General features: G+C 34.7%; 2 protein-coding genes across 3 annotated transcripts; both read left to right on the forward strand.

Annotated features, from left to right (window-relative positions):
- The first annotated feature begins 2,246 nt into the window (after positions 1-2,246).
- LOC113775113 (2-oxoglutarate-Fe(II) type oxidoreductase hxnY-like) lies at positions 2,247-7,075 on the forward strand. 2 transcript variants are annotated; one of them, XM_027319855.1, is made up of 11 exons: positions 2,247-2,390; positions 2,897-3,092; positions 3,478-3,576; positions 3,678-3,729; positions 4,680-4,801; positions 4,870-4,970; positions 5,058-5,116; positions 5,476-5,532; positions 6,039-6,084; positions 6,346-6,425; positions 6,752-7,075. In XM_027319855.1, the coding sequence occupies exons 1-11, from the start codon at positions 2,322-2,324 to the stop codon at positions 6,822-6,824; spliced, it is 954 nt and encodes a 317-aa protein (XP_027175656.1). In that variant the 5' UTR covers positions 2,247-2,321; the 3' UTR covers positions 6,825-7,075. The 2 variants fall into 2 exon arrangements, with proteins under 2 accessions (XP_027175656.1, XP_027175657.1); XM_027319856.1 differs by lacking the exon at positions 6,346-6,425.
- Positions 7,076-17,168: 10,093 nt separating this feature from the next.
- Positions 17,169-23,996, forward strand: LOC113775115 (2-oxoglutarate-Fe(II) type oxidoreductase hxnY-like). The gene is made up of 11 exons (XM_027319857.1): positions 17,169-17,299; positions 17,806-18,001; positions 20,415-20,513; positions 20,671-20,722; positions 21,671-21,792; positions 21,861-21,961; positions 22,049-22,107; positions 22,467-22,523; positions 23,030-23,075; positions 23,337-23,416; positions 23,743-23,996. The coding sequence occupies exons 1-11, from the start codon at positions 17,231-17,233 to the stop codon at positions 23,813-23,815; spliced, it is 954 nt and encodes a 317-aa protein (XP_027175658.1). The 5' UTR covers positions 17,169-17,230; the 3' UTR covers positions 23,816-23,996.
- The last annotated feature ends 419 nt before the right edge of the window (positions 23,997-24,415 follow it).

Genomic DNA, 24,415 nt, shown 5'->3' on the forward strand with positions numbered 1-24,415 from the left:
GGGCTCCAGAGAACAATCCCGCATAGGTCGGGATTGCTCCTCCTCAGTGCAGGATTGAGGGTATTCTGGGCAGGTCCCGAAACGTACGGAGGTCGGGCTTCTAAGCAGGTATAAATAATAACGCACACCGGCTGCGCCAGGTACGCTCCCTATTGGACAATTACTCCCGACCGTTTTTACTTCCCGTGGATCTCACTCATCGGAAAACTAATTTGACCGTCAGAGTGCCCTCGGGGACGACCTCGGGGCTCCCCCATTGGATCACTTTTTTGTTCGTTTTTCAGGCTTAGGACGCGCTCTTCTCATCAGCACGTCGAGCTCATCAGGTCAGCTCAGTCCGGGGAAGTTCCGTGCTTCTTCAACAACTATGGAGGAGAACTATATCTAGACAAAGTTGTTTGAAGCCAAGACTTTGAACCAGAATCAACTGAGTGAAATGCCGATGGTCGAAGCAGTTGGAGACTGCATAATTTGCATGGAAGTTTTCGAGTCCGGCAAACAAGTTCCATGTAGTCACGTCTTCCATTCATCTTGTATGGTTCAGTGGCTCTCCGATCACAATTCTTGTCCTCTTTGCCGATCCACAGTTCTCACTGCCACCTAAACATCTTTTCCTGTCACTTCATCATTTGAAAATACACATCCTTTTATTTTTTTTTCCCCTTCGATTTTGCATCAATTAATTATTTCTATAACATTAATCATACTCCGTTGTCATAAATATAGACTTGGAGCTGATTAATCGGACGCTACAATTTGTTATGAATATTCATGCTCCTTTATTAGATATCGATTGGAAGATGCAGACGTCCTTTACTTCATTCTATTCCCCGAGTTTTTCATTTTTCCCCTTTGTTTCTCTTTTTATAAGCAGACATGTAATGCACCGAGACATAGGATCCAAAGCTGCGTTAAAGCATTTGTGTTGTAAAGGTTTAAAGACGTATTTCTTCTCCTTCTGGGGTTAACGAATCTATCCGCTTAGATTAGCTATTTTTTTATTTTTAGGGTGTTTTTGAAATCCTTTTGGGTTTACTGTAGCAGAGTTTTTAGCGTATATTTTGAGATATTTAAGAGTGGTAGAGTTTTTAGAATATATTTTGAAATATTTTTTAAATATTCAAAAAATTTAGACTACTTTTTAAAATATTTTTAAAAAATTAATTTTTAAGAAACTGATGAATCCAAACAGTTCCTTATTCCTGGGTTTTTCTCATTAGTGTTTACGGACACTTTGTTAGCATATCTAAATAATACTTAATCTATTGTATGAATAAAGTAGACACTTGTAGGTATTAACTTCTCTCACATTTATGTGTCTTTTCAATTGATATCCACTCTTCTAACGTGTTCGGTGTGGCGACCGGCCTCCTCTCCCGGGATAGCTCGAGCGGTCCGCTCCCCCTCCTTAGGGTATGGTGACCTTCCTGACTTGTTCAGGGTTCGAGTCCCGCTGTTAACGTGTTCGGTGTGGAGTGTGGCCTCCTCTCTCGGATCGCAGGAGATTAGTCGGGCCCCGTAAGAATTGACTCGGACACCCCTGTGTCGATAAAAAAAAAAAAAAAAAAATTAACACATAAACGCATCGAGTACTTATCCACAAAAGAATTAAATGAGTCCATGCACACTTTTGTGGCACAAAAATGTAGCGTAAATGATGATGAATCAGCTGCACACATTCATTTCCATCGCATGTCGTCACAAAAGTATCATATACGACGATCGGAAGAACGGAAAGTTGTCGCAATCTTTTCACGTGAAAAAAACGACGCCTTCTTTTTGTTCGTTGGCTCAGACTAGAATGGATTTAACTTGACGAGTTACGTGGTCGATTGGAATGGAAACTGGAAAGTTAGGACCAGACAAGACACGTTTGTTTGTAGTCGGACCAGACAATTCAACGATCGAACTCGTTTCAGATTTTTAAAAATTGGGATGAAAGTCTACAATCTAACAATGGAAATACCTAAAAGTTAAGGATAAGCGTTTAAAAGTTAGGGATAAGTTAGGTTGAAAATATTAGTGGTTAGTAAAATTAGATTGAAACATTATTTATACAACAAAATTATTAATGGTTTATTAACGTTTATAACTCTCAAATTAATGGCATCCGGATAAGAGACCTGTTTCGGTGTTATCTTATCTGCAAAATTCCAATTTCTAACCTCAAATTCAAGAGGTAGGTGATACTGTCAGATTTTTTTTTTTTTTTTTATATATAGCGGACTCATCACTTTTTTCGGTGTTCTTAATATTTGCTCTTAGACCATAGAGTTGAAAAAGCCATCGACGAACAAAAGCTTCCGGCAGCATCTGCAAATATGGCGGCACTGAATTGTATAGACCTCTCCGATTCCGACATACAAAAATCTGTTTCTCTCCTCAGACAGGCAGGCACTCCACTCCTCCTTTTCTTTTTATTCCCCCCCCCCCCCCAACACCTGCTATCGTTCGATTTAAGTTTATTTTTGTGCATTCTTTGGTCTATCTGTGGGGTAAATTTACAGTTTTTTCCGATGATGAGTAATTTAGTTTGAAGGTTGAAGAACTAAAGGAGTGAATATATGAGTAGAAAGTGGGACTAATACTTCTTAGCAAGTAATGAATTGTTCAGTTGTTAAGTTAGTATATAGTATTTCCATGCAACGATGTAATAGATACAGCAAGTAACGTAACTCTGCATCTCAATTCTATGATCACTTTTATTGATTAGTGCTGCATTAATTTGTTATTGCAGCTATACATGGATAACCTGTTCTTGCCTGCACAAATACTCTTACAATAATATACACCTTTATCTAAAGCCGTTTCCACTCTCCATATCAGTGCTTACCAATGATTGGCATCATTCTGGGAGTTGAGTTACTTACTCCTAACGATGTTATCGTTTATTTAGGCTTGCTTGGACTCTGGATTTTTTTATGTAGTCAATCATGGTATCAGCCCAGAATTTATGGATGAGGTCTTTTCTCAAAGCAAAAGGTTCTTTAGTCTACCACTTGATGAAAAGATGAAGCTTCTCAGGAATGAAAAAAACCGTGGTTACACTCCTCTTCTAGATCAGCATCTGGATCCTGCCAACCAGATACATGGTTTGTTTTCTCATACCTATTGCGTTTATCCTAATTTTTATATCCGATGGTTGTTAATACCAGAATATAAGGACAGGTGTAGCCAATGCATTATACAAGTGAATAGTTGGAGTTCATTCTCTTGTCGCTTTAGAGTATTTTCATTTTCAGCTACACTTTCCGGCCTTACATGTTGACTATATCAACTCCTGGTTGTGGCTATATTTGCATTGCTATCAAATGTCACTTATCAGGCCTCTTTTATGTTGTTTATATGCTCCTTTTCTTTCTGCATCCTCTGTTCTCTTATGTGATGTTTGTACATGCTACTTACCAGAATGAGCAGCAGAACTAAGTTCGTGTTTTTATTTGAGCTAAGCATTTCTGCGCCCTGATGTTCTTGTAGGAGATTATAAAGAAGGATATTCCATTGGTGTGGAAGTACCAGAAGATGATCCTCAAGCCGAAAAACCACTTCATGGACCAAACTTGTGGCCTACAGCAGGTAACTTTGCTACGCAATTATTGTTACATGTTGAACATCAATCTTGCTTCATAAATCTTGCAAATCTTTTGGTTAAAAGTGGAATTTTTTTTTCCGTAAAGATATTTTGCCTGGATGGAGAGAAACTATGGAGAGATACCACCGCGAAGCACTGTAAGTATTGAGATGCCTATCATGTAACAGAAAAAACTATCTATTTTTCTTGCATGTGGTTGTACTCCTCGGTGCTGCAGAAGTAACTTAATGTCAAGTACTGACCTGAATCATCTTTGCTGTTGTATGAGTAAGCAGCAGATCAATTTAGTTAATCATATTGATTAATCATCTTTGCGTGCAAGGGTATATTTTTTTCTTAACCAATTTGCAGTTCCATCACCTTAACAACATTTGATGTGTTAAATTCTGATGAAATTGGTTGTTGGGCCACTTAGATTGTAAATTGCTGGCCATCCGGTTAAATTACTTATTTCGATGTCACTGATGCATAAGATGTTATATCTCTGCTCCCATGCGGTTGTATATTTACAAAATCAGATAAATCATTATTTCTTTTAGCGGAACAGTCATTATTGATGAATATGTGTCATCAAATCGTGGTGAATAAGTCCAAATACATAGCTTTTGTATTTTCTGTCATTTCTAATACATTAATTGATTAGACTTAGACACAATCTTTTGACTCGCCTATGATGTCTTTAAGCACTTGCTTGAATCTACACATTCACTGTTAATTCTTCCTAGTTTGAAGAATGGAATTCTGTGTTTAATTATCAGGTAATTAAACAATGATCACCACATTTCTCAAGCGAGAACCTATCATTTTGTTCATCATTTGACCATTGAAATATTGGTGCTTTTCATTTTGGAAAGGCTTATCTTGTTCCAAGGTACAATACTAGTCAATGATGTTGAAATGAAACTGAAGTCATTGTCTGGTTCTGCATCTTTTCTATTGCCAAATTTGAAAGGTTCTTGATTATTATCTTGTGATGTACTTTCAGCAGTTCTTTCCAAATCTTCCTACATTTAGCTCTACATCTTGCAGACTGCTTTTACAGTTTGTTTGATACTGACATCCTCTCTATCTTTATTCTTGCGTTCAGTGAGGTTGCAAGGGCAGTTGCTAGAATTATAGCCCTAGCACTTGACCTGGATGGAAACTTTTTTGATCAATCAGAAATGCTAGGCAATCCTATTGCAACTTTGCGGCTGCTACATTATGAAGGTCAGGTTGTGGACAGTTTCCTAAAGAAGGCTGTATTTATAAGCTGACATGAGCTTGATTAATTTCAGGTAAAATCTCTGAACCAGAGAGAGGAATATATGGTGCAGGTGCCCACAGTGACTTTGGCTTGCTTACCTTGTTAGCCACAGATGATGTCACTGGTCTTCAGGTATACACAAACGTTGGAATTAGATTGCTTAGGAATGATCCCATAATTATTCTTGAGTGGGACCATGAACCTGCTGTTCCATTGCAGATATGCAAGGACAAGCATGTTGAGCCTCAGATTTGGGAATACGTGTCACCAGTAAAAGGGTAAGGCCTTTTTCTCTCAACGATCAGTTTCTCTTAAGTAGAAACGAATTTTCTGTTCCTGATTTCTTGTTTGGTGTGTTTGGACATTTCATCATACATATATTCAAAAAAAATTAAAAAATGATATTATGCTGTCACTCCATAGATCATAAAGTCTTCAGCTCATGAATTAGTATAGGTCATTAACCTAAAGAACTTTCTTATGGTTATGCTCTTGGCATTCTGCCATTCTTATTTTTATTTGAGGACTTCTTGTTAAATTATTGTTGCAGCATAACTGTTATAGATTAGTCCCAATGATAAGTATCATGCTGCATTCTATGATGGCTGCAAATAAATAGTTGATGCACGATATGCAGAGCATTTATTGTGAATCTTGGAGATTTACTGGAGCGCTGGAGCAATTGTTCTTTTAGGTAATTATGAGTTTCTACTAAGCACGGTAATCCTTTTTTCCCCCTCCTGAAAAAATGAGAATGGATCTTGAGCTATTGCAACTGTTAGTTCTCATTTTTCTTATCTGTGTTTTAACACAAATCATGCACCAATAATTGAATGTCTAACACAGACAAGGAGTTCCCATATTTTACCAGTCTTTTCTAGAAGCATTCAGTTTTTAATTAGACAGCTGTTTCAGTCATGGAGCTCTCATGTTCTAGCACACATTGAACCTAATTATCTTTATGGTGGTTTCGGTGTAAGAAAAACAATCACTGATGTCTGAAGTTACAAACTCTTCGTAAAAGCAGTCATCCATATTCACTGGTTGGGTTATGAAGTTTCATAATTCAGGAAACCTGAAAATTTATAGTTGAGGGCCTGGAATTTATGGTTTCTTGGAGATAAAATAATTGAATATCTAATTTACTGAACTTTCATCTCCGTGATGTTGAAATTGTTCTGTTGTGGGGATCATTTTCAGGTCAACACTACATCGAGTCTTGGTTAGCGGTCAAGAAAGATATTCTGTAAGGCTTTCTGAACCTCCTTATGTTCTGCAACAGCAATGTTTTGTTGGAATGAGATCCTCATCTTAAACAGTGTGTGCGTCAAATATATTAGCACATGGAAAGTTTGAAACGTAGTTCTAAATAGTTAAATCTTTCTCAAGCCATAGCTTTACAGATACAGTGGACATTACAAGCTCAGCTGATTTCTCCATGAGAAATTTAGTTCTGTAAGCAGCGATCAGTGCCTTGCTAATTTCTTCTCTCTGTGATGGTGGGCAGATTGCTTTCTTCGTGTTTCCGAGTTTCAATTGTGTTGTCAAATGCCTGCCAGCCTGCCACTCAGAGGAGAATCCTCCGAAGTATGTATTGCATTTAGATACATGATATGGGATTTTGTAGGTCATTATTATCTTCTTTTAGTTGTTTTGGCCAGAAGAGATCTGCTATTGGTTGCAATGTTCACGTACGTAAAAGGTTTGGTCGTTAATTCTCAATTACAAGTTTTGTCTTTTTTTCGTCAAAATTCGCTCTTGGAACCGGTAATAGTAGATGCCAAGCTGTTTAGTTAGTAAATTTAGTTTGACCTCTAACATCCCACCCAAGGTGGATCAGCAGAAAACTTTTGTATGGTTTGGCCAGATGTAATGGTCTTATTGTGTCATTGATTTATTGTATCTGTATTCAGGTTCCCACCCGTCACATGTGGAGCTTACTTGATGCAGAGATATGAAGATACGTATGGTGATCAGAGCTCCTAGGATAGTTCGACCCTTGATTGGCAAGGCCTCAGTTGTTTCATGTAACGGATGGTAGATAAACATTCTATCAGTTGGTTTCCACTTTTTCACTCTTTTTTTTTTTTTTTGCGGGTGGCAGGCTCCGTTTTTTTCTTTTTTTTTTTTGGTGGTAAAAGTAGAAGTTTATTTTAGAAAGTATCTAAGTGTATTTATTGACATAATAAGTTAAATATAATCTATATCTATATGTATTGCAGAAGGAGTTTTTAGTAGAGACCCTCTCAATGACTTTCAAACTTCTTATTCTTTTTTCTAGATTTTTGTAATTATTTTAATACATAAAAAGTAATGAGTTATAATCAATCCTATCACCAATCAAATTTAAAATTTAAAACATTCTCACTATCTACTTCATAAATCGTTTATAGTTTGTTATTTATACTTTAAATTCTTTTTACTCCTTAATTAAAGACAAATGTTCATTTGTATGCTATTTGAATACAATGTTACATTTTTATAATTAAGAAATATTTGTTACCACACTAACTCTATAACCAACCCTACAAATGAACTTTGCAAATTACAATTACGTTTTTAAAAAATCACAAATGTGCAATTAAACGTGAAGTTGAGGGGGTAAAGTGCAGCTAAATGTAAAGTTAAAGGGTTTACTATATTTAATTCTAAAAAAAATCCCAAGAACGTAACAAGTAGTGGGTTATAGATTTTTGTATTTATTTTAATACATAAAAAGTAGTGGGTTACAACCAACCCTTTTACCAGTCAAATTTAAAATTTAAAACTTTCTCATAATCTACTTCATAAACCGTTTATAGTTTGTTATTTATACTTTAAATCCTTTTTACTCCTTAATTAAAGACAAATACTCATTCATATGCTATTTTAATATAATTTTAATTCGCAAGCATACAACACGATCAAGAAACAGCAGAACCAATTAGGACTAGATTTTGACTCAAAAAAAAATCAGACCTAGATGGTACTGGCACGTTGCCGTAACTTGCGATGCCAATTAGGACTATTTAGTGCTTTTTTTTTTGCAAGGAGTTAGGACACTGTAAAACTTATTTAAACAAACTTTACATCATCAGTAATTTGAGTATCAAGTTATTGAATATATTACAAATCCTATAATATCAGTCTGCTACAAAAAAATAATATTTTACTAACATGTGGTATTTGCGTACGAAATTTCAGAGGCAAAGCGAATGTTTTTACTTATACTCTATATAATTTGAATAGTTTTTTAGCGAATATAACTAATGTTTTGAAAATCGGACAGGATCGGCCGGTTCGATCGGTTGAACCGCGAACCGACCATGGCATCGGTCCGGTTCTATGTCATAGTTGACTTTGTCAAGAAACCGGTCAAAACCTAGTCGAACCGTGAAAATCGCCGAACTGGATTGAATCGGTGGTTTTCGGTTTTCAACTCTCCCCCCCCCCCTTTTTTTTAAAGTTTTGCAAAATGCAACTATCAAGATTCAAACTCAAGACCTTTGTAATAGAAGACCAATGTATTAACTATTGCACCATCACATCTTATTAGTTTTTTTTTTATAACTTATTTATATAAAACAAACACTCATATTTCTTTTTTTCATTTTTTTAACAAAATTTCATCATCTCATGGCTCTTTCTTTTTAATTTTCAACTCTCTCTCTCTATTCTCTTTTCTTTTGTTACTCCCTTTTTAATCAAACCTCTTTATTTTTAATTTATTGATGTTTTCTTCCATCTTTTAATTTTGTTTTTGTCCATTAAATTGAAAAAAGTTAAAAAAGATTTATTTTTCTTTAACTCAAATTATTTAATGACACAACCAGTCACTTTTATCTCATTTTTTGTTTCTTATCAAGTTTACATTTCTATTTTTTATTCTCTTGACTTCTTTCGAACTCCAAATTTTCTTTTTTAAATTGCAATCTTTAAATCCCAAAACGTAAATTAAAATTTAAGTTCACAATGTCTAAATTCTCATGGACGTGAATTTTGTATAATTTCAAAATATTGTGATATTTTTGGGTTGGATTTAGATATAATTGAAATTGAAATAAAATTTATTTGTTTTAACTTATAATTTTAAAAATTTATTTTTAAAAATCCAAGTTATTAAAAAATAGTAAACTTTTCATCATATAAAGTATTAAATTAGTCCATTACATGTCTTATTTTGTGCATATATATATTTATATAAATTATTTTTTACAAAATTCATTAAATCGGGGTTAAACCGATCCGACCGGTTGAATCTCGACCCTTTCACTTCACCGGTTCAATTAACGGCCCGATTTTTAAAACATTGAATATAACCATACTATGCAGGACCATCACTTTGTACAATTGGAGCTAGCAAATTGTATATCAATCACAATTTAGATTTTGCTCGATACATGCGCAATTGGTGAATTTCATCAGTAACACTACATCAAACTTTTAATGTTGTTTCATACTCTTATCAACATATATTTCAAAAACTTGTAGGTTAGAAAATGATATATGTGCACGAAAGTTAGTTACGTGGTTGAGGTCAAGCAATTTTACAATATCACAAGCATTGTTGATAGCAAATTCAAAGAGAATATGGATATCCGAATATACAATCATGCGTACGGTAAATTTACTCTATTTAATTTAATTACTGTACAAATTTTTTAAATTTATAATCATAACCTATACCTTCTTTCATTCTTACTAGGTTAAATATTTTCGAATACTTGTTTACATTCAGAGCATTAACATAGAAAACATGTTCTATGAGCTATGCAAAAATTGTGGATAACCATGTGAAGGTCGTTTTTCAAAAATAGTGTGTATGCATTGTAATGATGTGGTTAACACTGTTGTTAGGTAATTAATTTCATGTACCTTTAATTTCAACAAATTTTTCTGTATTGTATATAACATGTTATTTATCAAACAGGTATAATGTTAACATACAAATCAAAGATTCCAGTGGTAACATGCATCTTAATCTACAGAAAAGACATGCACGATTCATATTTGATTTTAATGCTTTTTATCTCAGAGAATTACAAAGGAAGGTAAATTTCTTGATATATGTTTATTTTTTATAATGCTATTTATAAACTATGTAAAAAAAATACACTAATTTTGAATTTCGCACGTACTTAATTCTCAGGACAATGGTGATAGGTTGTTCAACCAACGAATGAATTCATACAAAGATCGTGCATTTTCATTTGTAGTACGCATTCCACAAAATTCAACAGAATTAATAAAATCACCAATTTTGGCTTTCGTACTAAAAGTTGATTGGTGTGAAGAGTGTTCGCACCTTCATGCAAGATTATCAAATCGAATGCATAATATTTGTAAGTATTTTATTTTAACAACATTTAATTACATTCATTTTTATTCATATATTATTCATTTTCTAATATAAATTTCTATTATTTTTTCAGAATCTATCTTCCGAAAAAAGGTAATTTTTGAATAATATACACATTATATCATATTTCAAACTATTGTTAGACAAATATCTATATCTATATGTATTCAGGAAGGGATTTTTAGCAGAAACCCTCTGAATGCCTTCTAAACTTCTCATTTTTTTTTTAGATTTTTGTATTTATTTTAATACATAAAAAGTAGTGGGTTATAACCCACCTTATCACCAATCAATTTTAAATTTAAAATATTCCCACTATCTCTTAACTCACCCTACAACCACTCTTACAAATCCTCTAATCATCATCCCACGTTTCCTCCACATTTCCTCTCACATTTTTCACTCCAATTAAGAGTCCACAGTCCTCCAATTTAAGAATTCCAACACAATTAAAATTTCTCCAAACATAGCATCCGCCTTCAATTTTCAAGAATCTATTATCTCTTTCATCTTTCTTGTGGTGTCAATCTTAGTCTTTAACTTAATTTCACCATGGAATATGTCTGCCTACAAGCATTTCAACAACTAAATTTCAAACTCGCAAAATTGCAAAGGAGGAAACATTTGCTTAGAAAACGAAACGTATACCGCAACGATTTCACACACCAGTTGGAAAAGCTTCAACAAATTTGCGCTGACGAAAGAGAAATCTCAAATCAAATTCGAAGGACAAAATCTAGGCTGCACCGATTGAAGCGTCTTTCGCATCAAATTAAAAATACCGGTACCGTATATTCTTTAAATATTGGCATTTCCATTGTAATTTCAAATATTATTCATAATACTGTAATATTTTTTATTATTTTTGATTATTTCCAATACTAAAATATGTCTATAATTTTTTTTCAACTCTTTTACTGATCGACTTAATTAACTCGATCATATAATTCCCCCACCCTCTCTCTTAGTTTCTTCTTTGTTTTTGGTTCTCTATTGATTTTGTAAATGTATTTTTTTTTTGTGAGCAGTTATGGAAGAGATTATGTGTAGAGACTTCAACGGAAATCAACCTTCTTGCGGAGAACTGGAAATATATTCTTGTCGGCTTAATTTTCCAGGTCGGTCCCCTTTGCCCCTCATTTTTGTCATGTTTTGCTTTTCTTTTAAGGTGATTTGGTCTTTTACTTTCTTTATTTTTTTCTCCTTTTATTTTCTGGGCTGGCGGATGGTTTTGATTGCATACATGATCAATGCTTTATTTGTAATAACCTGAAGAAGTAATTAACTTAAATCTTGAAAGGGCTTTAGTGCTATGCCTTGATTGATAAGGTATTGCTTGCTTATATAATTGCGGATTGTATTATTATTGTTCGATTACAATACAATTGTATTACATTCTATTGATGCTATTTCTAAACAACTTAGCAATTTTATACATTAGCAATTTATTTTATTTTATAGATTAGCAATTACTACATGTACCAAAATATATTCATATAGGGCTTACTTCATTAACTATGGGTCCTAACACCAATTCTATTGGTATGTAAATTTTCATTTGATTACAACACCATTGTATTAAATTCTATTGATGCTATTTCTATATTAACTATTGTATTTTTTGGGTTAACAATTCTCATACAATGTATCACTCATTACACATAAAGTAAATACAAAAACTATTTCTATTTAATTTAATATATATTTTATTTCTAGATCAAAGAAATGAAAATTCTACCTCTCCTCAAGTTCGGCAGCCACCCATATTTGTTCATCATTTTATTTTTTATTTTTTTTCAATAATATCACTACCGTGCATAGCACGGGTATTTCCACTAGTTATATTTTAATTGTGTTGGTACAATTTTTTAACCTTTTTTAATTCACCCTTTTATTTTCATTTTTTCAATAATGTCAACACCGTACGTAGCACGGGTATTCAAACTAGTCTATATCTATATCTATATGTATTGAGGAAGGGATTTTTAGCAGAAACCCTCTCAATGCCTTCTAAATTTCTTATTCTTTTTTCTAGATTTTTGTATTTATTTTAATACATAAAAAATAGTGGGTTATAACCCACCTTATCACCAATCAATATTCTCACTATCTCACTCCCACTATCCCACTATCTTACTCCCACTATCCCACTATCTTAACTCATCCTACAACCGCTCCTACAAATTCTCTAATCATCATCCCACGTTTTCCCCTACATTTTCTCCCACGTTTCCCACTCCAATTAAGAGTCCACTCCAATTATTTAATATATTATAATTTTTCACTCAAAATTTGTAGGGAACCCATCTAAAGTTTCCTCACCATGGAATATGTTCGCCTAAAAACATTTGCAAAGGAGTAAACATTTGCTTAGAAAACGAAATATACATCGCAACGATTCTACACACCAATTGGAAAAGCTTTAACAAGTTTGCGCTGACGAAAGAGAAATCTCAAATCAAATCCGAAGGACAAAATCCAGGCTACACCGATTAAAACGTCGTCGCATCAAATCAAAAATTCCGGTACCGTATTTTCTTTAAATATTATTCCCAATACTGAAATTTTTTTTTATTATTTTTGATTATTTCCAATAATATAATATGTCTATAATTTTTTCCAACCCTTTTACTGATCGACTTAATTAACTTATCGAGTTAATTCCCTCACCCTCTCTCTCAGTTTCTTATTTGTTTTTGGTTCTCTATTGATTTTGTTTCTTTTGTGAGCAGTAGTGGAAGATATTATGTGCAGAGACTCCAGCAGAAATCAACCTTCTTGTGGAGAACTGGAAGTATATTCTTGCCAGCTTAATTTTCTAGGTCAGTCCCCTCTGCCTTTTAAGTATGTTTTGCTTTTGCTTTGCTTTTTGTCATGAATGATATTGCATTGATTTTCTGATCATCCATTATTTCTGCAAATTTTTCACAAAATCCTATGAACGGTTGTTTGCTTATTGTAACACTGTAAAGCAAAGATACTCAAGCATTGTGGTTTAGAAAACAAGATCTCCTCCCTTAATTCTGTAACAAAGGCGGAATTTTGATTTTAAGGCTTTACCCAGAATTGTGGTTTACAAAAAAATTCTGTGAAGCGATTCAACTCCTTGGACTGCCTTAACAAAGTTAAGGCTTACCATGTTCAGCAATACCTTAATTCTGATAAGGTATTGCTTGCTTATATAATTGCGGATGGTATAGGGCACATGTAGGACCAACAAAATGAATGATCACATGATATACACATTCTATTATATTTCAAACTATTGTTAAACAGATATTATATTTTAATTTTATTGATACAATTTTTTCACCTTTATTTGTTTACTATTTTATTTTTTTTTCCAATAATGTCAGTACCGGTATTTTCACTAGTTTGAATGTACTCATGAATACCATAAAATACCCTGTGAACAACTAAATACTTCTACGACTATCAAAAAAAAAATGCACGAACTAAACGAAAATGACGACTCACTTGCGGATACACTTCTCCGAGGCCTAGGCCAATCAGCCATGTTGTCCTTCCTCCTGGATTTATTTGTCCTAACCCATGAACCATGTTATCCAAAATGCAAGTTTGGAGGAGCAAAAAGAAAGCCCTTCCCTTCTCCAAGTACGGACTACAGAATAAATGAAAATACCTGTTCCGCCCGGCATTTTTGCTTGTCCCAGTACCATATCAACCACGTTATGCAAAATGCAAGTTCTGCAGTGTCAAAAGAAATCCCTTCCCTTTTTCCCTGCATTTTTTTCTAACTAGAAGTTACGTAGTATTTCTGTGCGTTGCACTTCTGGATCTCCTCAACTAGTTGCTCCCGGGCAAAACAAAAACAAAAAAAAAATCTCCCGCACTCGTTCAGGAGCAACCAAACTCTAGAAAATATTTTATTGATCTCACAACGGCAAGGAGAAACATGCTTATTGCGAGATAAATTGTAGAAACACAGACCAGTGCAAGCGTCATATTTTTACAACAAATAAGCTGATTACGTGGCAGAGCGTACAGACACATTCCGTCGCAACTTATTAGAGACCACTGTAATACCCGAGTCCTCCATCATAAGACAAACCATCGGATGAAGGCACACCAGCAGCAAGGAAAAACTGAGAAATCACCGGTAACTTCGGTAGTTTGGAGTGTACATGCAGCTTTCAGCGAATTAGGTTGAAAATATTAGTGTTTAGTAAAATTAGATTGAAAGATTATTTATATAACAAAACTATTAATGGTTTATTAACGTTTATAACTCTCAAATTAATGGCATCGATAATCTTCATACTATCCGGATAAGAGAACTGTTTTGGTGTTATTTTATCTGCAAAATTCAATTTCTAACCTCAAAGTCAAGAGGTCGGTGATACTGTCAGAATTTTATTTTATATATATATATATATAGCGGTCTCATCACTTTTTTCGGTGTTATTTGCTCTTTAGACCATAGAGTTGAAAAAGCCATGAAATTTAGAGTTAAATAATGTGGCAATCTAGTAGAAACCTGTGCTACTGTAAACAATGAAGATGCTTTAATCCTACGCTAATCAACGTCCGTGAAGAATGCAAATATATTTTTATATTTTTTCCAGAATAGTTTGATCCTATGTTGCCGTAAAAGTATGAAGATGTTCCTAGAGACATGAGAAGTAAGCCCAACTCACAACCCAATTGAAAATGCGTTTTAAGATTACCGGAATCGGTTTCCAATGAAGTCCGATTTTGTGCCCATTTCCAAGAAATCCTTAGTTCAGTTAAAAACTCAAATCAAGACTGACAAAATGACCCGCTCTAGAGATAGGGCAGGACCGTCGTGAGAACGATCGTCCTGAACAGTTCACGGCCAAAATTTGATTCAAAAAAAATTGTACGATCTAGATCACTTATTGTACTTCGTTTTTAACAACGTGTGTAGGGCTCATCAAAATTTGTTCTAAAATTATGTGTTGTGCAAATAAAGTTATGCCGCTTGCAAATAAAATTATGCGATGCTAGTAACGATTGTAGGTACCGTTCCTGCCCGTGGTCCACCCACTCTGGCTTTTTTTATCCAACTTCCCAAGAAGACTTCTTCTTCAAAAGCTTCTCCCTTCTCCTTTGTAAACCCTGCAACTTGCTGACATTCCCTAACTTAATCGAGGAAAACCAAAAGAAGAATATTAACCATGAATTTCGACGAACGAAAGCTTCCGGCAGCATCTGCAAATATGGCGGCACTGAATTGTATAGACCTCTCCGATTCCGACATACAAAAATCTGTTTCTCTCCTCAGACAGGCAGGCACTCCACTCCTCCTTTTCTTTTTATTCCCCCCCACAACACCTGCTATCATCAAATCCAATGGAAGGAATGTTTGATCTGGAGATGGCTCTGTCCATGACAACTATGGAGGAGAACTATATCCAGACAAAGTTGTTTGAAGCCAAGACTTTGAACCAGAATCAACTAAGTGAAATGCCGATGGTGGAAGCGGTTGGAGACTGCATAATTTGCATGGAAGATTTCGAGTCCGGCGTTGGGGGTAAACAAGTTCCATGTGGGCACGTCTTCCATTCATCTTGTATAGCTCAGTGGCTCTCCGATCACAATTCTTGTCCTCTTTGCCGATCCACAGTTCTTATTGCCACCTAAACATCATCTTCTCTCACTTCATCATTTGAAAATACACATTCTTTTATTTTTTTTCTTTCCCCTTCGATTTTGCATCAATTAATTATTTCTGTAACATGAATCATGCTCCGTTGTCATAAATATAGACTTGGAGCTGATTAATAGGACGTTACAATTTGTTATGAATATTCATGCTCCTTTATTAGATATGGAATGGAAGATGCAGACGTCCTTTACTTCCTTCTATTCCTCGAGTTTTTCTTTTTCCCCTTTGTTTCTCTTTTCATAAGCAGATATGCAATGCACTGAGACATAGGATCCAAAGCTGCGTTAAAGCATTTGTGTTGTAATAGTTTAAAGACGGATTTGTACGTTCTCCTTCTTGGGTTAACGATTCTATCCGTTTGGATTACCTATTTTTTATTTTTAGCGTGTTTTTGAAATTCTTTTGGGTTTACTGTAACAGAATTTTTAAAGTATATTTTCAAATATCTAAGAATAGTAGAGTTTTTAGAATATATTTTGAAATATTTTTTAAATATTTAAAAAAATTTAGACTACTTTTTAGAATATTTTTAAAAATTTTATAGTATTTAAAAAATTAATTTTTAAAAAACTGATGAATCCAAACAGTTCCTTATTCTTGGGTTTTTCTCGTAAGTGTCTACAGACACTTTGTTAGCATATCTAAATAATACTTAATCGCATTTATGTGTCTTTTCAATTGATCTCCCACTCTTCTTTCGCATCGGGTACTTGCCTTCAAAAGAATTAAATGAGCCCATGCACACTTTTGTGGCACAAAAATGTAGCGTAAATGACGATGAATCAGCTCCACACATTCATTTCCATCGCAAGTCGTCAAACAAAGTATCATATACGACGATCGGAAGAACGGAAAGTTGTCGCAATCTTTTCACGTGAAAAAAACGACGCCTTCTTTTTGTTCGTTGGCTCGGACTAGAATGGAATACGTGGTCGATTGGAATGGAAACTGGAAAGTTAGGACCAGACAAGACACGTTTGTTTGTAGTCGGACCAGACAATTCAATGATCGAACTCGTTTCAGATTTTTAAAAATTGGGATGAAAGTCTACAATCTAACAATGGAAATACCTAAAAGTTAAGGATAAGCGTTTAAAAGTTAGGGATAAGTTAGGTTGAAAATATTAGTGGTTGGTAAAATAATGGCATCCGGATAACAAAACTATTAATGGTTTATTAACGTTTATAACTCTCAAATTAATGGCATCATAATCTTCATATTATCCGGATAAGAGACCTGTTTCGGTGTTATCTTATCTGCAAAATTCCAATTTATACTGTCAGATTTTTTTTTTATATGTATAGCGGTTCTCATCACTTTTTTCGGTGTTCTTAATATTTGCTCTTAAACCATAGAGTTGAAAAAGCCATTGACGAACAAAAGCTTCCGGCTGCATCTGCAAATATGGCGGCACTGAATTGTATAGACCTCTCCAATTCCGACATACAAAAATCTGTCTCTCTCCTCAGACAGGCAGGCACTCCACTCCTCCTTTTCTTTTTATTCCCCCCCACAACACCTGCTATCGTTCGATTTAAGTTTATTTTTGTGCATTCTTTGGTCTATGTGTGGGGTAAATTTACAGTTTTTTCCGATGATGAGTAATTTAGTTTGAAGGTTGAAGAACTAAAGGAGTGAATATATGAGTAGAAAGTGGGACTAATACTTCTTAGCAAGTAATGAATTGCTCAGTTGTTAAGTTAGTATATAGTATTTCCATGCAACGATGCAATAGATACAGTAAGTAACGTAACGTAACTCTGCATCTCAATTCTATGATCACTTTTATTGATTAGTGCTGCATTAATTTGTTATTGCAGCTATACATGGATAACCTGTTCTTGCCTGCACAAATACTCTTACAATAATGTACACCTTTATCTAAAGCCGTTTCCATTCTCCATATCAGTGCTTACCAATGATTGGCATCATTCTGGGAGTTGAGTTACTTACTCCTAATGATGTTATCGTTTATTTAGGCTTGCTCGGACTCTGGATTTTTTTATGTAGTCAATCATGGTATCAGCCCAGAATTTATGGATGAGGTCTTTTCTCAAAGCAAAAGGTTCTTTAGTCTACCACTTGATGAAAAGATGAAGCTTCTCAGGAATGAAAAAAACCGTGGTTACACTCCTCTTCTAGATCAGCATCTGGATCCTGTCAACCAGATACATGGTTTGTTTTCCCATAACTATTGTGTTTATCCTAATTTTTATATCCGATGGTTGTTTATACCAGAATATAAGGACAGGTGTAGCCAATGCATTATACAAGTGAATAGTTGGAGTTCATTCTCTTGTCGCTTTAGAGTATTTTCATTTTCAGCTACACTTTCCGGCCTTACATGTTGACTATATCAACTCCTGGTTGTGGCTATATTTGCATTGCTATCAAATGTCACTTATCAGGCCTCTTTTATGTTGTTTATATGCTCCTTTTCTTTCTGCATCCTCTGTGATGTTTGTACATGCCACTTACCAGAATGAGCAGCAGAACTAAGTTCGTGTTTTTATTTGGGAAAAATACCGGTTTTCGTCCCCAAACTTTGGACACAAGACACATTTCGTCCCTCATCTTTCGGGCATGACACATCTGGTGTCTGAATTAAGAATTTTAGACCAAATGTTATCCTCAAACGGCAATTTATCCACCATTTAACGAAACCGGTCACGTGAGATTCACGTACCGTTAAAGCTCCTGTCCGAAAGAACCCAGGTGGAAAAGGACGTTGTCTCCACTTTACCTTTTTTGAAGCAGACATCATATTTTGGTGTGGTCACTTTTTTGTTTGTTGTCCTCAGAATTAGTGCTACGATGTGAACACATGGTTTTGGTACTTTATTAATGGAAATTGTCTGGTGAAAAAATTTGGGGATAATTTCAGAAACCTCCCCTGAGGTTTCTGACAATTTCACTGACCTCCCCTGAGGTTTCCACAATTACACTAACCTCCCTTGAGGTTTCTGATTTTGTAACAAAATCAGCCCATGACCACAAAAGTAAACATAAAAAAGTGTTTTCAGGAAAGAGAGGAAATTTTGTTCCCATAAATGCCCTTAAGGTAGGTGTACAAGTTATATTAGTGAATTAATGAAAACTAATAAAAATCAGAAATAAATAAGAAAAAGTGAGGGGATGGGTATGGGAATCATAAAATTTTACTTATGGATATAAACAATTGGGTAACGCAACCGACCCAATTAACCCATCTACCACCACTCAGGTCATTTCACAAATACATTCATCAGACAAAGCTTTCCTCTTGTCACAAAAATTCAAAGCAATGTGGTACATGTTCACAAGCAAGCAGGTCAAAATCCCGCCTGCATAATAACGTTGAAACCCGCAAGCAAGATTCTGTGTTTTTTCTATTTCAAGGTTAGCTCGCATGCGGGTTAATGTTATATTTGAGCGCGAGAAGAAAAAATTGGTAATTAGGCTCTTTGGGCATTATAAGTAAATATTTAAATTAATGGCAGTTTTATTACACCAATATTATTGTATTATCATTATTATGATTATTGTATTATTTCTTAGGCAAATATAACATTTAATTATTTAAATTTGATTTTATTTTTACAATTTATAAAATTTTTATCACTTATATAATATTTTTAAAACCCTAATACATCTAAATTTGATTTTATTTTTCAAATTTATAAGATTTTTATTTAAAAAAATGGGATACGGATAAGATATCCGGTTGGTTCGATTTGCATAGGTGCATATGAGAATATCCGAATACTCTTTAAACCCGCATGCGGGTTTAAGGAGATTATGGCAACTCTCTGACACACTAGTTACCCGTCCAACTTGTGTGTATTAAAATATATTTAAATATTATATTTCATATTTTTGTTATTTAGAGTTTAACAAAACATTAATATTGGGTAGATTTGAGGGATATGCATAATTTTGCATATTTGTAGGAATATTAGAAAATGGAAAATTTGGGTAAATTCCCAAATTTTGGAGGTAAGGTGTAATCCAAGAACTAAAACAGTCGTTTATAAAACCTTAACAATGCTGTTTAATGACGATGACGATGACGACTCAAGATTTCTAGATCTCATTTTAGGGAAATACAGCCACAATGCTGGGTGTTGCTTTATGCAAGTTTCTACTTTATTTCTTGGCAGAATTTGATTTGGAAGAGGGGATTTGCTCTCGGCAGAATTTTCAGATGGAGCTTGAGCTTAGGCTTGGAAATTTGCAGAGGAAGTCGTTGAAGTGAAAGGAAAAGGGAAAGTGAAAGGCAAGGGAAAGGGGAAAGTGAACTTGTAGAGAGAGAGTGAGCTCAGATTCGGTTTTGGACAAGGAAAGTGGAGACAACGTCCTTTTCCACCTGGGTTCTTTCGGACAGAAGCTTTAACGGTACGTGAATCTCACGTGACCGGTTTCGTTAAATGGTGGATAAATTGCCGTTTGAGGATAACATTTGGTCTAAAATTCTTAATTCAGACACCAGATGTGTCATGCCCGAAAGATGAGGGACGAAATGTGTCTTGTGTCCAAAGTTTGGGGACGAAAACCGGTATTTTTCCTTTTTATTTGAGCTAAGCATTTCTGCGCCCTGATGTTCTTGTAGGAGATTATAAAGAAGGATATTACATTGGTGTGGAAGTACCAGAAGATGATCCTCAAGCCGAAAAACCATTTCATGGACCAAACTTGTGGCCTACAGCAGGTAACTTTGCTACGCAATTATTGTTACATGTTGAACATCAATCTTGCTTCATAAATGTTGCAAATCTTTTGGTTAAAAGCCGAATGTTACAAATCTTGCATGGATGGAGAGAAATCTTTTGCAAATGTTACATGTTGAATTTTTTTTTTCTGTAAAGATATTTTGCCTGGATGGAGAGAAACTATGGAGAGATACCACCGCGAAGCACTGTAAGTATTGAGATGCCTATCATTATCAGAAAAACTATCTATTTTTCTTGCATGTGGTTGTACTCATCGGTGCTGCAGAAGTAACTTAATGTCAAGTACTGACCTGAATCATCTTTGCTGTTGTATGAGTAAGCAGCAGATCAATTTAGTTAATCATATTGATTAATCATCTTTGCGTGCAAGGGTATATTTTTTTCTTAACCAATTTGCAGTTCCATCACCTTAACAACATTTGATGTGTTAAATTCTGATGAAATTGGTTGTTGGGCCACTTAGATTGTAAATTGCTGGCCATCCGGTTAAATTACTTATTTCGATGTCACTGATGCATAAGATGTTATATCTCTGCTCCCATGCGGTTGTATATTTACAAAATCAGATAAATCATTATTTCTTTTAGCGGAACAGTCATTATTGATGAATATGTGTCATCAAATCGTGTTGAATAAGTCCAAATACATAGCTTTTGTATTTTCTGTCATTTCTAATACATTAATTGATTAGACTTAGACACAATCTTTTGACTCGCCTATGATGTCTTTAAGCACTTGCTTGAATCTACACATTCACTGTTAATTCTTCCTAGTTTGAAGAATGGAATTCTGTGTTTAATTATCAGGTAATTAAACAATGATCACCACATTTCTCAAGCGAGAACCTATCATTTTGTTCATCATTTGACCATTGAAATATTGGTGCTTTTCATTTTGGAAAGGCTTATCTTGTTCCAAGGTACAATACTAGTCAATGATGTTGAAATGAAACTGAAGTCATTGTCTGGTTCTGCATCTTTTCTATTGCCAAATTTGAAAGGTTCTTGATTATTATCTTGTGATGTACTTTCAGCAGTTCTTTCCAAATCTTCCTACATTTAGCTCTACATCTTGCAGACTGCTTTTACAGCTTGTTTGATACTGACATCCTCTCTATCTTTATTCTTGCGTTCAGTGAGGTTGCAAGGGCAGTTGCTAGAATTATAGCCCTAGCACTTGACCTGGATGGAAACTTTTTTGATCAATCAGAAATGCTAGGCGATCCTATTGCAATTTTGCGGCTGCTACATTATGAAGGTCAGGTTGTGGACAGTTTCCTAAAGAAGGCTGTATTTATAAGCTGACATGAGCTTGATTAATTTCAGGTAAAATCTCTGAACCAGAGAGAGGAATATATGGTGCAGGTGCCCACAGTGACTTTGGCTTGCTTACCTTGTTAGCCACAGATGATGTCATTGGTCTTCAGGTATACACAAACGTTGGAATTAGATTGCTTAGGAATGATCCCATAATTATTCTTGAGTGGGACCATGAACCTGCTGTTCCATTGCAGATATGCAAGGACAAGCATGTTGAGCCTCAGATTTGGGAATACGTGTCACCAGTAAAAGGGTAAGGCCTTTTTCTCTCAACGATCAGTTTCTCTTGAGTAGAAAGGAATTTTCTGTTCCTGATTCCTTGTTTGGTGTGTTTGGACATTTCATCATACATATATTCAAAAAAAATTAAAAAAGGATATTATGCAGTCACTCCATAGATCAAAAAGTCTTCAGCTCATGAATTAGTATAGGTCATTAACCTAAAGAACTTTCTTATGGTTATGCTCTTGGCATTCTGCCATTCTTATTTTTATTTGAGGACTACTTGTTAAATTATTGTTGCAGCATAACTGTTATAGATTAGTCCCAATGATAAGTATCATGCTGCATTCTATGATGGCTGCAAATAAATAGTTGATGCACGGTATGCAGAGCATTTATTGTGAATCTTGGAGATTTACTGGAGCGCTGGAGCAATTGTTCTTTCAGGTAATTATGAGTTTCTACTAAGCACAGTAATCCTTTTTTCCCCCTCCTGAAAAAATGAGAATGGATCTTGAGCTATTGCAACTGTTAGTTCTCATTTTTCTTATCTGTGTTTTAACACAAATCATGCACCAATAATTGAATGTCTAACACAGACAAGGAGTTCCCATATTTTACCAGTCTTTTCTAGAAGCATTCAGTTTTTAATTAGACAGCTGTTTCAGTCAAGGAGCTCTCATGTTCTAGCACACATTGAACCTAATTATCTTTATGGTGGTTTCGGTGTAAGAAAAACAATCACTGATGTCTGAAGTTACAAACTCTTCGTAAAAGCAGTCATCCATATTCAATGGTTGGGTTATGAAGTTTCATAATTCAGGAAACCTGAAAATTTATAGTTGAGGGCCTGGAATTTATGGTTTCTTGGAGATAAAATAATTGAATATCTAATTTACTGAACTTTCATCTCCGTGATGTTGAAATTGTTCTGTTGTGGGGATCATTTTCAGGTCAACACTACATCGAGTCTTGGTTAGCGGTCAAGAAAGATATTCTGTAAGGCTTTCTGAACCTCCTTATGTTCTGCAACAGCAATGTTTTGTTGGAATGAGATCCTCATCTTAAACAGTGTGTGCGTCAAATATATTAGCACATGGAAAGTTTGAAACGTAGTTCTAAATAGTTAAATCTTTCTCAAGCCATAGCTTTACAGATACAGTGGACATTACAAGCTCAGCTGATTTCTCCATGAGAAATTTAGTTCTGTAAGCAGCGATCAGTGCCTTGCTAATTTCTTCTCTCTGTGATGGTGGGCAGATTGCTTTCTTCGTGTTTCCGAGTTTCAATTGTGTTGTCAAATGCCTGCCAGCCTGCCACTCAGAGGAGAATCCTCCGAAGTATGTATTGCATTTAGATACATGATATGGGATTTTGTAGGTCATTATTATCTTCTTTTAGTTGTTTTGGCCAGAAGAGATCTGCTATTGGTTGCAATGTTCACGTACGTAAAAGGTTTGGTCGTTAATTCTCAATTACAAGTTTTGTCTTTTTTTCGTCAAAATTCGCTCTTGGAACCGGTAATAGTAGATGCCAAGCTGTTTAGTTAGTAAATTTAGTTTGACCTCTAACATCCCACCCAAGGTGGATCAGCAGAAAACTTTTGTATGGTTTGGCCAGATGTAATGGTCTTATTGTGTCATTGATTTATTGTATCTGTATTCAGGTTCCCACCCGTCACATGTGGAGCTTACTTGATGCAGAGATATGAAGATACGTATGGTGATCAGAGCTCCTAGGATAGTTCGACCCTTGATTGGCAAGGCCTCAGTTGTTTCATGTAACGGATGGTAGATAAACATTCTATCAGTTGGTTTCCACTTTTTCACTCTTTTTTTTTTTTTTTGCGGGTGGCAGGCTCCGTTTTTTTCTCCTTTTTTTTTGTGGTAAAAGTAGAAGTTTATTTTAGAAAGTATCTAAGTGTATTTATTGACATAATAAGTTAAATATAATTTGAATGTCCTCATGAATACTATAAAACTAGTGTGAATATCCGTGCTACGCACGGTGCTGACATTATTGAAAAAATGAAATTAAAAGGATGAATAAAAAAAGGTTAAAAAAGTGTACCAACACAATTAAAATATAATATCTGTCTAATAATAGTTTGAAATATTATAGAATGTGTATATTATTCAAAAATTACCTTTTTTCGGAAGATAGATCCTGAAAAAATAATAAAAATTTATATTAGAAAATGAATGATATATGAATAAAAATGAATGTAATTAAATGTTGTTAAAATGAAATATTTACAGATATTTTGCATTCGATTTGATAATCTTGTATGAAGGTGCGATCACTCTTCACATCAATCAACTTTTAGTACGAAAGCCAAA

Source organism: Coffea eugenioides, chromosome 6 (genome assembly GCF_003713205.1).
Source record: "Coffea eugenioides isolate CCC68of chromosome 6, Ceug_1.0, whole genome shotgun sequence".
In the NCBI taxonomy this organism is placed as follows: Eukaryota; Viridiplantae; Streptophyta; class Magnoliopsida; order Gentianales; family Rubiaceae; genus Coffea; species Coffea eugenioides.

Coding starts and splice junctions, on each gene's coding strand:
- LOC113775113 (XM_027319855.1), top strand. CDS start 2,322: ATGGCGGCACTGAATTGTATAGACCTCTCCGATTCCGACATACAAAAA. Junction 4,971..5,057: donor ATGATGTCACTGGTCTTCAG/GTATACACAAAC, acceptor GTTCCATTGCAG/ATATGCAAGGACAAGCATGT. Junction 6,426..6,751: donor TCAGAGGAGAATCCTCCGAA/GTATGTATTGCA, acceptor ATCTGTATTCAG/GTTCCCACCCGTCACATGTG.
- LOC113775115 (XM_027319857.1), top strand. CDS start 17,231: ATGGCGGCACTGAATTGTATAGACCTCTCCAATTCCGACATACAAAAA. Junction 20,514..20,670: donor AAACTTGTGGCCTACAGCAG/GTAACTTTGCTA, acceptor TTTTCTGTAAAG/ATATTTTGCCTGGATGGAGA. Junction 23,076..23,336: donor GCGGTCAAGAAAGATATTCT/GTAAGGCTTTCT, acceptor GATGGTGGGCAG/ATTGCTTTCTTCGTGTTTCC.